Raw genomic sequence first — 15,036 nt, 5'->3', positions numbered from 1 at the left:
CAAACCACAAAAAAAAATTTTTGGGGAATTTCTCACTTCAAGAACGTCCAAGCTTTTTTTGGAGGGGGGGGGGGGGAGACACAAATTTCCGTAGCACGCTAGTTCATTTAAGTAATTGGAGGGAGAGAGGGAAAGGGTATAAAAAAGATTTAAATCCCCAAAAAAAACATTTTAAATTTCCTGAATCTGCCAGCAACCCTTGCTGTTTATTATTAAGATGATATTTTTATGACTTTAACAAAGCAAAAAAAGTAGATAAATTAAGAAAAAATAATTTTAAATTTAAGTGTCTAAGCAAGTTTTAGGTTCCATGTATAGTCCTTCAAGTCCCTAGAAAGCTTTGAAACCATCCTGTGTTTTAACTTTTGCTTTTAGTAACTTTTTTCAAAACTACACTGTTAAAATTTTAAAAAAATTTAGCATCAGATAATACTATATATTCATTTCATTACTGTATAGCATCATCCCATACGTTCTAGCAAAAAAAACCTTATTATGATATAAGGAAGATTCCAATACTATATTTAGTATTACTTAGTGTTCGATGGAGTAATATGTATTACTAAATAAAGAATGTGCATTTTATAGTATTATCTAATACTCTCTATGGAATAAAATTCAATACTCTAGAAGGAAGTTTTTAATATTCTGGTTCGTAATTTTTGTTACTCTGTAGGGTAAGAATTGATACTAAAAACGTAATATCTCTGTATAGTAATAGTTATTATGGTATATAGTACTACATGGTGTTATATATTCATTTTGTTATTACATCACACTTACGGGTCCAGGTCTAATACAACCCCAGCGTATCAATTGATACTAAATGAAAAAAAATATTTTTTACAGTGTATAGAAGATTGATAATTTGTACACTTGAAGGAAAACCTATTCTTTAGTGCCGAATAATAATTTACCTTATTTTTTCTGTATCTATTCTAATTCTTTTTCAACTTTACTATCCATGGCCTTGGGTAGATAAGACATTAAACAAGATGAATCCTTAAGTCTTAGGTTTGAGGAGAAATGTTGACTTAGAGAATAAATAGGTATAGAGCCAGAAGCATGTAGAAAATAAACGATCGAATAAACAATTTAAACTGTAGTTTGTTAGAATGCTATAATCCTCTCAAACTGTATGAAAAACACAATCCAACCCTACATCATGTCATGAAAAAAAATTGGGAAAGGAATATTTTTGTTTTTTGGGGATGGTTGAGGTTTCGTACTTCCCATCTACCCCCCCCCCCCTTCCTCCCCAACAAAGTATTCTAAAGCCTCTGAAGAGTAGAGCCCAATCGGTTGAGCGGTTACCGAGATATTAGGCTCCAGAATCTTTGAATATTGACCAAGAAAGTTTACAAATTTATGTGGGACACTCTTGTACATGTCGAAATATTCTCTCGCGAGCGTCATCACGTTTATATATTCAGATATTGGGTAAGGGTTACACAAATACACAGACAGTTATAGATAGATAGTCGCATCAGATAGAAAGATATCTAGTGATAGATAGATAGTCTGGATAGCGAGTCCAGTGTTGCAAGGCACAGATAGAAAATATTGTGGTGAAGTGATAACAGTGAATCAATGTATGTGTTTTGTAATTATAAAAAATAATCATATGAAATTTAACTTAAAATTATTTGAGTGATTTATTTTATTTATGTGTTAAAAATCTTTCAACTTTAGAGTTACCAGTGATTTAAGGGATACGACAATGGCCGATAAATTGATGTACATCTCCAATGATGATACACAAATTTACCCCTTCTATGGATTGAAATTAGTGAACACTCAACCTAATAAACTTGCCATTAACAATTCACTAGAAGTACCCAAAGTTGTTAAGTCAACGAATAAGAAAACGTTATCATAAAACTTTGGGGACTAGTGTAATAAACAGCCCATTGTCCCCTCTCTCACTTTTCTTTGCTTTCACTCAAACGTATTTCTTGACCATCTAAACCCACCCCCATCCCCTTATTATTAATTTCATTAAAAAAATCTTGCAGATCCCTTTCCCAAAAGGTTCTTATGTGGTCCTGTCGCTAAATAACAAATAAATAAATAAAAAATTTACAAAATAAGGAATAACTCATTCTTTATAAAGTGAGAGGTAGATTAGATTACCTTATTCTTATTTATTAATCAATATTATCCTGATTTAGACCCCAAAGATATCAGAGATATTAAGGTGCTTAAGACAGTGGTCGATAAATTGATGTACATCCCCAATGATGATACATAAAATTACTGCATCAATAGACTACAATTAATGGTTGAAACGTTTGGACACTCAACTTAATAATCCAACCAATCAGAATTCACTTAAAGTCCCTAAAGTTGTTAAGCTAACGAATAAGAAAACGCTATTATGAAACTTTTGGGACGAGTGTAATATAAACAGCCCATTGCACCCCCTCTCTCTCTCTGAAAATAATCCCTAGTGTCTGTTACTTATTTTGGACAATTATATCCTTGTTTATTTTGTATGCTTTGTCCTTTGATTTTCCATTATTGATCAAACAGTTGGTTTTGGTTTGGGTTAGTCACAGCAAAAACTATCTGTGTCCAAACTTTTTCACAAATAATATTGATCCATAAAGAAGGGGCAATTTTGTTTAACATCCTCGGTGTTGAAAGGGGGAGGGGGCCATTAATATCAGCTGCTTTCCCCAAAGTGCATAGCAAACACAGAACCCCCCTCCCCCCTTTATTCATAAAATATATTGAAAATAAGGAGAGGGGGTATTTCATTTATTTTTATTTCATTTCTGTATGGGACTTATCCCTGCTAATCCCTGATTGTTTAAAACATCAACACGCAAAAACTCCCTACCCCTCACTTTCTAAAAAAATACTTCAAATAGGTAAGAGGTTTCTGTTCACTCTAGGTATTTTAAGGGAGTTTGTCATTTATACACAGGTGTACATAAAGGGGGCGTATCCACCCTTCTTACAAAATCCCTGCACCACTCTACACCCCCCGAGACATGGGTCTACACCCTTTTAATGCAGCATTATTTTGGTAACAAGAAGCCAACGTCTTGAGGATAGGTACGCAATTTTGATAAGACATAATAATGAAAATACTTTTTGTATGAGGTAACTTTTCTTCTTACCTAGGGGTCAGTGTCGTGTCTATCCTAGACTCGTCAACATTATATTCATTCCAGTATCGCTTCGAAACCGATTATCATCCGATGGATTAGAACCGGTTCTCAGCCATACTGAAAAATTATGTATAGCATTGTATTATATCCAGTTTTCTACGAATTTAAAAAGTAAATTATAATTTTAAAACCAGTTCTTTACCAGCTAAAAATCTGGTATAATTGTACTTTGTTGAGCTTTTTATAATACGATGCAATAAATAACTATATTTTGATTGAAAAGCTTCTGCGTTATGTAAATTGATAATTTTCTATAAAGAAATGTAATTTATTTTTGTTATTCAGTGTTTGTCAACTTGCCGTCATCAATAAAAAAAAAGGAAATGGTTCCTGAACAAACCCATGATATTGTACCCACCAATTAAACCTAAACCTAAGCCTCTAACCCTTGCAGGCCCCGCGTATCTAATAAACTTTTTTGTTGATAAGGGTCACAATTCACATACCTAAAAGGATAAGGCAATGGCCAATAAATTGATGTACATCCCTAATAATGTTACACAAAATTACTTTTTCTATAATCACAATTAGTGGTTGAAATGTTGGACACTTAACCTAATAAACCAACCGTTAAAAATTTTTGCTCATTGTACACACGATGATTTAATGTCTTTCACGTAACCAATAAATCAAGTAATTATGATGCATTGATAAGAAATATTTTTATATATTTTTTGTTCAGAAATTAAGATGAAAGAAAAATATGAGATGACATCTCCTAAACTAGGTATTTATATGTTGACTGTATCTTATTGCATCCTAATCTTTAAGAGACAGTTTTCCACTGAAAGGAAAATTAAATATATATATATATATATAGGATTGATTACTGTTTTCTATAATAGTGTTAAAAGAATAGGGATTAACTCTAGACTGGTAAACAATAAGCATACACACACTCACGAGAGCAGGCCTAAAATTGCTTGACTATTTGTTGAATCCTATAATATAAAGTAGTAAGATTTTTTCGTCTAAAGCTTATGTTTTTAATAACTACTATACTGATTGAGTTCTCCTTTTAAAAAAAAGCTTCACATAGAACCGGTGATGGTTTTAAGCTATTTTATCTTAAGATTCAAGCCTTGAGGGGGTTTTTAGTCATTTCCCTCGTTTTACCTTTTAGAATTTAGAGCCTCTAAATGCTAAGGACACAACCGCTGGTAAACTTATATTTTCTTAACACACCATTTCTTAAATGAATGATTTTTCCTTATATACATATATTGCAGTGTATTTACTTTTTAACACGTAAATCGTTACAATATATAACTACTAGCGGCTACGCCCCTAGAGGCCTCTAGTGGCACTTTAAATGTTTTTGTTTGATAAAGTCTCTACTATAATTTTTTACGTACGATACCTCTTCATTTGACGTTGAAGTCTCCTAAACGTTTTTTAAAATTTCGATTTTTTTGTCATTTCTCTTGGGAGGGTGGTGGTACCCTCCCCCAAAATAGTTAAAAACCTTCCCGGGACTTATGAGAAGCTACCCTGTTAAGGAGAACCCGATCGGTTCAGCGGTTAGCGAGATCCTTCGGAACACACAGACAGACAGACACACAGACAGACAAACATCCTGTTACTTTAGTATAAGGATGTAATGCATGTTTTATTTTAAAAAACTATCGGCTGTTTTAATTAACAAAATATTATCATAAATCACTTCTTTATTTCATAATGTCATTTTCTTTTAATTGCACCTTTGCGTATTATGACCGTTTTATGTCATGTTTTTAAACTGTATTACACTTCATAGTTATTTTCTTGGCTTTTCACTTGCTGCGCTCCTTAGGGATATCATTATTCTTGTTTTAGTATGTTTTGGGAACCCGTTACTAGATCTGATAATAGAAGGATCAGAACTTGTTGAGAAATACAGCCTCCAACCTAATACTGCACAAGTAAGAAAAATATTCTCAGAAGCAGCTGGTTGGGTTCATTTGTTGAATAAGATATCATAAATGGCTAAACGTGGTCTCTCTGGTTTAATTATTTCTCCTGAAAAATTAATGGAAATATTTTTATTTAGAAGTCTGAATTAAATCAAAGTTAATATCTCGTAAAATTGCTTCAGCTATTTAATATGAGGTTTTATGATATTTTTGTGTTAAAATAACAAAAAAAACATGTTTAAAATAAAATATGCTTGAATATATTGTCATATATTTATGTTGTGATGTCATATATTTAAGTTTGCAGACCATATGTTAATTGTTACTCTTAATTGCTCTTTAATTGCTCTCAGAAAGAATGAAGAGAAAATATATTTAAGTCAGTTGATATTGAGAGTCCTAACACAGAACATTATCTGGTTTGGGTTCGAGTCTTTATTAAGACCAATACAGCTATTTACAGACATCCTACTACTTTAGATAGTTTGCACAGACAGATATTCTACCCCTTCAAAGTGCATAGTTAATTAATACATTGTATTAATTAAACAGACAGTCATCCTGTTGTTTGGTGTCCTGATATACAGACAGACATCCTGCTACTTCAGAACTATCCAGCTTTGAATAATCAGTAGTTTTGACTTATTAACATATTTAATCATTTCTAAATATAGTATCAATATATAATCTTATTTACTCAAAAACTGCATTTAATCCAATATAATAAATACTTAAAATCTGATTGCATTTTGAATTGAACATTAAAGTCTACTCTATCATTAGCTTACGCTGTTTGTCTATATCACATTTGGCGCAGTCTTATTGTGCTACGTGTTATTTAGACCTGCTGCTGAGTTAAGGGTGGGGGAAGTGGTGTTTAATTTGAAGTCACTCACTTTTTGAGATATTTTTTTATCTCGGATTTTTCACAGTTTTGTTTTAGTTTTTATATTTCTAACTTGATTTATATTTCAGGTTTCTGTGGAATTTCATTCTTTAACTCTTTTGATCTAAATTTCACGGCGGATCTAGTTCCAGTGCTCGGATATGGCTGATGGAGAAAAAGGAGAGCGGGGTAAAACTGAAGGCAAGCGTGGACGGCCGCCTAAACGTCCTCGGGAGAATGACAGTCAGGATGATGATGGAACTCCCGAACATTGGGAGGAGGAGGATGCTGCGGCTGAGGATGCTGGTGCAGGTGCCAATGCGAATGTGGAGTTGGCGTTGGGCGAGGTGGAGAATGACGTTGTGCCTGAAAGCATAAAAAAATATGTTAGGGCAATGTTGCAGGAGCATACGACTGTCAAAGATCAGGTGGATAAGTTAACGGCGGCGAATAAACGGCTGGAGAATAAGGTGAAAGAGTTTAAGAACTCTGATGAGCATAAGAAGTTAGGTTATGATGTTGATTTGGCTACTATTAAGAAAAAGGTGGCGCAATTGCCAGTGGATGGGGATATTAGCGGTTTTTTGTATGAAACAAGTATGGGGGCTAGTGTATCTGCAGTCAAGGCGACGGGGGATGATTCGTTTAATACATCTTTTATTAATCGTTTGAGTGTGGAGGCTAAATTGGATTCTACAAATTTTGAGGCTAAAAGAGGGAAAAGTGCTCCTGGACATTTGAAGTTTTCGCAGATTGAGTTTTTAGGTCCTGTTGGGAATGGAAATTGGATGAATGTTCGTGAGAGTTGTCTGACCGAATATGAAAATCAATTGTTGGATATATTTCCTTTAATTGAGGAAAGGGCTGAAGTGCTTAAGGCCTATAAAAAGGTGGCCGGCGGTAGTGTAAGCCAACAGACTGTAGAGGAGCAGTTTAAGGAGTTTTGTCTTGTAAGAGGAGTCAAGTGGGATAGTGATTTTGTGCGGGATGCTCCATTTTGGGATGGAAACATTGATTTTGAGGATTATTTCTTATCCTTATGGAGGGTTGCTAGGTTCGCAAAGTTGGAGGATCCTATGCTTTTCAAGGACATCCTGTACAATAGGATTTTTGAGTGCAAAGGGAAGAAGATGGGGAGGTTGATTACGCCGGAGGCTAATGCTTCCTTAAGTGCTTTAGGTTATTACCTGTTGATAAGAAGGTTGGTGATACCCTTTGCTGATACAGAGTCGGCTACCGAATTCTTTTACGCCCTGAAACAAAAGAGTGGTCAGAATGTGGATGCGTTTTTCAATGCTAAATTGCGTCTGTTTAGGCTTATGCATCCTGGTCAAATTTCTAGACAATCTTGGCGTGATTTCTATAATAATGTGGCTAAGAATTTGCTGTTTTCTGATTTAGCTAGAGATATGGCTAATTTCATTGAATCTATGCATTACCTGGAAGATTACAGTGCTTTCTTGACTTATTTGATTCGCAGAGGTCAGCATTATGTAAGCTGGGCTCGTTCTGGACACGTATCACCTGAAAATGTAACGTCCTGTTATTCTCAGGCTATGGAAGGGTTGAGGCTAGAGGATTCTAGGGAGGTGAAAGCTAGGCCTGTAATCAGTGAAGTGCATGTATCTGATATGGAGGGCAGGACTGAGATTGGCGATAATAATGCGTGGATTGAAGGGGATGATGATATTCCTTGGGATCAGGTTGAGAACGTGATTGGGGCTCTGAATTCGACGGCTAAAACTATGATTTGTTGGTATTGTGGGAAAAAAGGTCATGTAGTGGCTAGTTGCTGGCAGAAGAGAGATGGCAAGCCGCCAGCTCCTGATTCTCGCATAGGAAAGACCAAAGCTAAGTTTTTCTCAGCCGGTAGCGAAAAGAAAGAGGGTCCTGGAGTGCCTAATAATAGGGTAATACCTGAGCAGTTTCTGAAGAAGACAGTCAATCAGGTGGGGCCTGTTGTGGATAGGTGGGGCAATCAGGTGGGGCCTGTTGTGGATTCTGAAAAGAGCAGAGATGAGAAACAGTATGAGGCTATGATTGCTGACATAGCCAGAAACAATTTCCAGCAATATCCTATGTAATGGATATGATTGATTTGATGTATAAATCTCATTCTAGGATGAAATTTATAGATCGTTCTTTTATTCATATTCATTATATAGGCTATAGTACTGTAAATAGTTAATTTTGCTGTTTTGTATTTACATTATTGCTTTCAACTTTATAAAGCATTACTGTCTTGTTTATTCGTCAGTCAAGGTGTGATCGTGTTAATGAAAACATTATATATATATATTTATATATATATATATATATCTACTATATATTATTTTTTGATAAGTACCTATGCAAGGTTGAATACTTCGAGAGGTGCTTACCTGTATAAAAAAACTTGGAGTGTAGCTGTGTGATGCTGGTAGTTTGGGAGATGTACAGGATTTCATAAATTGAACAGTATGTTGGCGGCTGGTGACAGATGAGGGGCTGACTGCTGTGTAGTGGAATGATGTATATCTAAAATATATGGATATATTAATTATAATGACTAGTGTTTTCAAGAGATTGTGAAGTTTTTGAAGATAACGAAAATGCCTATTTGTGCGGATTTAGAATTTCTTGTGCCTGGGGCTGATATTCCGGTGAAGGAGTTAGGAATTATTGATACAGGAAATAATTTTAATTCTTTGATATCTAGAGAAATTCTTGATAAACATGGAGTTGAGTTTTGTCCTGCTAAATTATCAGCATATTCAGTAGATTTAAAGAAAGTTAATATTATTGGATATGTTGAGTTGAAATTTAGATTTGCTGGAACTCAAGCTGTGTTTACGGAGATATTTTATGTACCTGAGGTGACGAGTAGGTTGGTAAATCTTGGATCTGATTTCCTGAAAAAGAATAAAATTAATATTTGTTTGGATGAAGATAAGTTTGAATTTTGTGGGGAATCTGTTCCTATTAATTCCTGTTTACAGAAACAGGTGGTGGCAGAGATACAGAAAATTCCTATTTTGTCCGGACGAATGAATTCTGAAATTCCATCTAAACCTACCTTGCCAGGGATAAAGGAGGGGGGTGGGTTTGGAGAGTTATATTCAACGAAGTATAATGTGAAGTTGCTGGATAAAACTATTTTTTATCCTGGAGGATCTACCGCTGTGGTGCATGTGACCGGATTAAAGAATGATGGGCTTTGGTACGTGTCCCCTAATTCTTCTAAGATGACAAGTGGCAATGGGATTATGATTATTGAGGGGGTGTATCAGCCACGGAAAGATGGGTCCTGTGTGGTTAATGTGGTTAATGCGTCAATAAAACCTATTACCTTGCTGAGAAATGTGAAGATGGGGCATTGTTTCATCATGGATAATCAAGATGTTACCTGTAATAAAACAATTAATGAATTGGATAAGCCAGAAAAGTTGTCGGGGCAAAAAATGCATGAACGGGTACAGTTTATTATTCAAAAATTGAAGTTAGATGAAAACCAGATGATTAAGGAAAATCCAGAATTGAAACCCAGGATTATTAAAATTTGTTTGGAAAATTTTGATATCTTTTCAATGAATGATTCAGATATTGGTGATTGTAGATTAATGACATATAATATAGAATTGTTACCTGGAGCTAAACCTGTGAAGGCCAGAAATATTCCTTTGAATCCAGAGTACGATGCTAAATTGAAGGAACAGTTGACCAAATGGCTGGATGCTGGCATTATTGAGGAGGGTTTCTCGGATTGGTCCAGTCCTATCTTTGCTGTGAAAAAGAAGGCTGCACCTGGAGCAGAGGCTAAGTTGAGGTTTGTCATCGATTTCCGCAACCTCAACAACGTGACTAAGCGGGTGGCGTGGCCGCTGCCACTGATCTCGGATAATTTGACGAAGCTGGGTTTTGGCAAGGTGTTCAGTACTCTTGATTTGACAGCTGCCTACCATTCGATGACTATGGATGAAGACTCTAAACCGTTAACAGCTTTTAGTGCAGCAAACAGGATGTATTTGTTTAACAGGTTGCCATTTGGGTTGTGTAATGCACCCAGCCTGTTCTGTGCTCTGATGGATAAGGTGCTGTCTATCCTGCCAGGTATGTATGGATTCTGTATCAGCTACTTGGACGATCTGATCGTGTTTTCATCAAGTCCAGAGGAACATGTAGAGCATCTGCAGGCACTGTTTCAAGTTCTTCGGCAGGTCAACCTGAAATTAAATTTAGATAAGTGTGATTTATTGACTAGAGAATGCCATTATTTGGGACATATTATTAGTGCCGATGGATTGAAAATGAATCCTGCATATCTGGAACGGATTAAGGATTGGGGCAAGCCTAGAACAGGGAAGGAGTTGCAGAAATTTTTGGGATTTACTAATTATTACAGAGGATATTTTGCTGATTATGCCAAGAGGTCGTGCATGTTGGATAGTCACAGGAATGACACTATAATAAAGTGGACAGGAGAGTTGAACAGAGTATGGACTGAATTTATGGAAATGTTCAAGACTGAAATGTGTAAAGGCTATCCTCAATGGGATAATCCTAATCTTTTTATTGTGGATGTAGATTATAGTTCTCAGTATTTTGCAGGGATTATTTCGCAAGAACAGGATGGTGTGGAGAGAGTGTTTGGTGTCTGCAGTAAGAAGTGTAATGCTGCAGAACAAAATTATCCTTCCTATAAAGGAGAATTAGGTGCATTAGTATATGCATTAAAGAATTTTTTACACTTTTGTAGGTTTCGTGAGTTTTTGGTTCGGACAGACAGTATTTCACTAGTGCATTATAAACGTTGGGCTAAAGGATCAATAAACGGTGTCACCTATCGATGGATAACTTTCTTGCAAAGTTTTGACTTTACAGTTATCCATCGACAGGGGACTAAGCATGTGAACGTAGATTATTTGTCGAGAACTGAGTTAGATTGTAAGAATCATCGACTGAAGGATTGTCAGGAGTGTAGAGAGACAGATAATAAAATTTTGGATCCTTACCTGGATGATTCACCATTTCTGGATCAAATCTATTCTATTATGCAGGTACATTCTGCAGAGGATGAGGCGGATGTTGAGTTTGTCTGGCAAAGTAGTCTTCAGCAGGACGAGATCCTAAATGAAATAAGGTTATGGATATTGGAAAGGAGACAGTTGTCGTCTTATGAGAGGGCGGAGTTATCGGGCAGAAAAGAACTATTGTACAATCTTATTGGCCATATGTATGTGCTAGAGGGGGTTGTAATTTTCAGACAGCCTTTGGCCGAAGGGGGTTTCGTCGAGAGGCCTGTAGTGCCTCTTTCTTTATACAATGATATATTTGATTCAGCTCATGGTGGATATGGTTCTGGACATAGAGGTGTGCAGGAGACAATACGTAAAATAAATGAGAGATTTTTTATGCCTGGCGTGAACAAGTTTGTGGAATCGAGAATACGAAGTTGTATTACATGTTTGAAAAAGGCTGGAAGTAATCCTAAACATGTTTCACCTATAACTCATTCTGTTCAAAGTAGTGAAGTTTTTGCTAATATGTCCGTAGATCTGGTTGGACCTTGGACTCCATGTTATCATCAGGGACAGACGGTTAAATTTGTCTTAATCATGGTTTGTCTATTTTCTAGATATGTTTTTACATGTCCGTTGGTTGATGCTAAAACTGAAACAACTGTAAAGGCTATATTGGAAAATTTTGTACCTACCTATGGTTTATTTAGAGCTTTGAGATCGGATAGAGGTACAAATTTTACAAGCAATGTGTTTAAAGGCGTGATGAAAGGATTGGGGGTGGATACTGTCCTAATTCCCCCCAGGAATCCAAATTCGAATCCTGTAGAGAGGCAAAATCAAAGTTTGTATGCTGCTTTGAAAGTAGATGAAAATCATGGAACAAAGGACTGGGCTAAAAAATTACCTTTGGCTACGTTGGTGATTAACTGTTCCAAGAGTACTAGAACTGGATATTCTCCATTTTTTCTGGTTTTTGGTCGGCAGCCACGTATTTCTCTCGATTTTCTATCACCAGTCCCGTCTGTTGAATCTTCATCCTCGCGGTCGTATTTGGAATTTCTGAAAAATATGGAGGATGTAATTAAGAGAATTTCTACAAAATCCAAGTTATATTTAGAGGTTCAAAATAAACACAGAGTACAGAGGGAAGCATTAAGAGTTACAGATGTTTGTTATGCTTTCTTTAATATTGTAAAAACTGACGTGTCCAAGAAATTACAGTCTTTCTATGGAGGGCCTTTTATTGTAGTTAAGAAATTTTCGGATGCATTGTATGAGTTGGCACCTTTTGGGAATAATCCCATCAAGAAAAATCAGGTTGTAGCTAGGGATAAAATTCGAAAAATTCATGCTCGAACGGAAGTTCTAGGGGAGGAGGTTAATTTTAACGTTTTTCCTTTACCTGAAATTTGTCCGTCCGATGAGATATTTTTGGAGGTTGACAATATGCCTGTAGAGAAAGAAACTGTAGAGGAGAGAGAGAGTGAAGATGTTGTGTATTTGTCATCTGAAAATGATGGTTTTGAGTTGGCAGAGGAAAGACAGAGTGACGAGATTCAGGAGAAGGAGAGTGAGGTTGAGGTTGATAATGACAGAGTTTCAGAGAATGAGAATAGAGAAATTATACCTGTAGGTGAAGGAGTAGAGGTGGGAGTGACAGATGAATCTGTGGTGCCTGCTCCTGTAGCTGAGGGTAATTTTGACGAGGTTGAGCTTCCATCGGAACAATCATTTTTGACTACGGCGCCGCCACAATCTTCACCTGAAAAATTAGTTACAATTAAGAAAAGTGGATCACGGGTGGCGAAATATTTATGGGACACTGGGAGGAGGTTAAGATCTCAGGTAGGGGGTCCTGTGGTACATGTTCAGATAGGAACTCGAGGACGGAGAAAGTAGGGAAAGGAGAGCTGATAATAATTATTTTTGAGAAAAAAAAATATTATTAAAATACATATAAATATTTAAAAAAAAAAAATATATTATAATAAGAGTTCATGAATTGTTATTTGATTATTTTAATAACAAATATGTGCTGACAAAGCTAGTAGGTAGAAAGTTGCCCTGCAATGAAAGGCTAAATCAGTTGATATTTGCGGGTGAATTGGTGAACAGTTATCAGCTAATAATGTCTGGTCATAATAATAAATTTAAATCAGGTAAATATTTTTTAATTTGGGGATTGTGTTTGTTACCTTGTGGTGCTGATGTGATATCTGTGCAAGTAAAGGAGTGTGTTGGCGACGGTCCTGAGTTGAGGGCTTCAGAATGTACAGTATTTGGTCAGCATGAGTTTAATGGAACAGTCAGCGGTCATCTGTTAAAAAAAGTTGGAGTGAGATTTTTGCCCGCGGTACAATGTCACGTCGATAGAACGGTTCACACCTGGTATTGCGGCAAATATAGCCATCTACATTTAGGGGCACCAGCTGTTGTTAGTAGTGATGAGTTAATTTCTAGTGAAGATTGTAAAAGGATGGAGGAACAGAGGGTGTTAGACATAGATGGACGACGGTTGCCTGTAGCGTTTTATGACCGGTCACTGACTTATTTCATAAATGGTAGCATCCTGTATGATGATATGATGACGTATGGGATTGACCCTCAGTGCAGAGGAGATGGTATTTATTTAAATAATACCTTTGTGCCTAATACTTTTCAAGAAGTTCAGATTACAAGTTATTTGAAAAATATACAAATTTCAATGTTACCTGATAACAGCTGTTTTCTTGAGGACCAGTTCATTGGGGCACACTGTCTGGAGTCTGATCTGCGGCTTGGGCTTGATCGAGTGATAGTTCACAATAGATCACAGGAAGATAGACGTTATTTTAGTTATTTTCGGACTATTGAAATTGTAAATTTAACTTTGTTTACATTTTCTAATATGGCGGATGATGCTAATAATCAGGGTGGCCAAAGTTGGTTGGCGATTTCTCCACAGTTTTCGTTGGGATTAAAACTGGGGAAAAAAGTGGAGTTTTCTGACTTTCTGACTGATTTGCATTATTTTCATACCAACGTTCCTGATGTAGTTTTGTGGATTACAACTGCTAAAAAGAATTTCTTTCCTTGGATGCGAAAAAAAGAGGAGGATGGTGCTTTATTATTACAGTTAACTTCTTCCTATCATCAAGTGGAAAGGATTTTGCAGGCAGAACAGGGGTGTTGGGAGAATAATTTGTTTCATTCCAACATCAAGCAAGTCGGAAATTTGTTGGTACAACATCTGGGGGAGATGGAGCTTGTGTCTGTATGTAAAAAAAGATGGTTGAATGTGACTATAGGAGCAGATTTGCCGTGTTATCTTGGTCATTTTTCTCTGTTTATGGATGATAGAATTGTTGCTGTAGAACCATTCACAAGATTAGTTAAAAATGTTTCCTTGTTAATGGTTGTCGAGTGTAGGAAAAATCCAGTATTCGTGAGAGTTAAACCTGGATTATATCTAGGCAATAAGGGGGCAGGAATGCAGCTGGTTCAGACTAAACGGCTGGAGGATAGTTGGTTGAAGGTACCATTGAATTTTGAGCATCTGCTGGATAAGGGAGAGAAAGGACAGGTGTTGGAGTCTGTGGAAGAGGCTAAACTTTCGGAATTGGCTGCTAATTCAAATGCGTTTGTTGTAGAGGTGACAGAAGATTGGTTTGTACATTTGTATAATTCCTCAATTGATTGGTTGACTAATAGTTGGCAGCATTTTGTTATGGCGGTGATGGGTGCTGCTGGGGTGGTTATTGGATTGCTGTGTGTTGGTTGTCTAGGCAGACTGTGTAATTGCGTCAAATTTTCGCGTTATCGGGAAAACAGTAATTAAAATTTGGCATCCCTGATAAATATAATTTATGTAAAGTATTTCGTTTTGAATGTCGTCTTATATATGAAAAATGTTAAAATATTAAAATATTAAAATGTTAATATTTAATTATTGATTATTATCAGGAAATGGAGATGGAAACGAAAGGCGGTATCAGCGGCCGTCTGCCCCACCTCGGCGGGAGGAGCGTGAACCGTCTGTTGAAATGTTGGAAGCTGGCAGATCTAATCGGCGGCATGTTGTGTATAGAAGAGATGACAGGAGG

The 15,036-nt window shown here is 36.3% G+C and overlaps 2 protein-coding genes across 3 annotated transcripts in view; one reads left to right on the top strand and one right to left on the bottom strand.

Moving 5' to 3' along the window:
• The first annotated feature begins 3,446 nt into the window (after positions 1 to 3,446).
• LOC145330214 (uncharacterized) overlaps positions 3,447 to 15,036 on the top strand; it is a 35,512-nt gene continuing 23,922 nt past the window's right edge. The window contains exons 1-2 of the mRNA XM_080174822.1: positions 3,447 to 3,903; positions 4,992 to 5,077. Coding sequence (XP_080030948.1) covers positions 3,867 to 3,903; positions 4,992 to 5,077 — 123 coding nt within the window. The 5' untranslated portion in view covers positions 3,447 to 3,866. The remainder of the gene's footprint in view (positions 3,904 to 4,991; positions 5,078 to 15,036) is intronic.
• Positions 7,248 to 9,861, bottom strand: LOC145330213 (uncharacterized). Of its 2 annotated transcripts, XR_013883326.1 has the most exons (6): positions 9,579 to 9,861; positions 9,283 to 9,339; positions 8,805 to 8,845; positions 8,336 to 8,471; positions 7,872 to 7,955; positions 7,248 to 7,478 (listed from the first exon to the last, which is right to left on the bottom strand). XR_013883326.1 is itself a non-coding variant. In XM_080174821.1 (5 exons), exons 1-5 carry the CDS (start codon positions 9,766 to 9,768, stop codon positions 7,933 to 7,935), a joined length of 447 nt encoding a protein of 148 aa, XP_080030947.1. In that variant the 5' UTR covers positions 9,769 to 9,861; the 3' UTR covers positions 7,697 to 7,932. The 2 variants fall into 2 exon arrangements, 1 of the variants encoding a protein (XP_080030947.1); XM_080174821.1 differs by lacking the exon at positions 7,248 to 7,478 and having other exon boundaries at positions 7,697 to 7,955.

This window comes from Acartia tonsa, chromosome 10, assembly GCF_053477335.1.
Source record: "Acartia tonsa isolate MP-2025a chromosome 10, ASM5347733v1, whole genome shotgun sequence".
NCBI lineage: Eukaryota > Metazoa > Arthropoda > Copepoda > Calanoida > Acartiidae > Acartia > Acartia tonsa.
The sequence above is the reverse complement of the archived record's forward strand: the minus strand, read 5'-3'. Positions and strand labels throughout refer to the sequence as shown.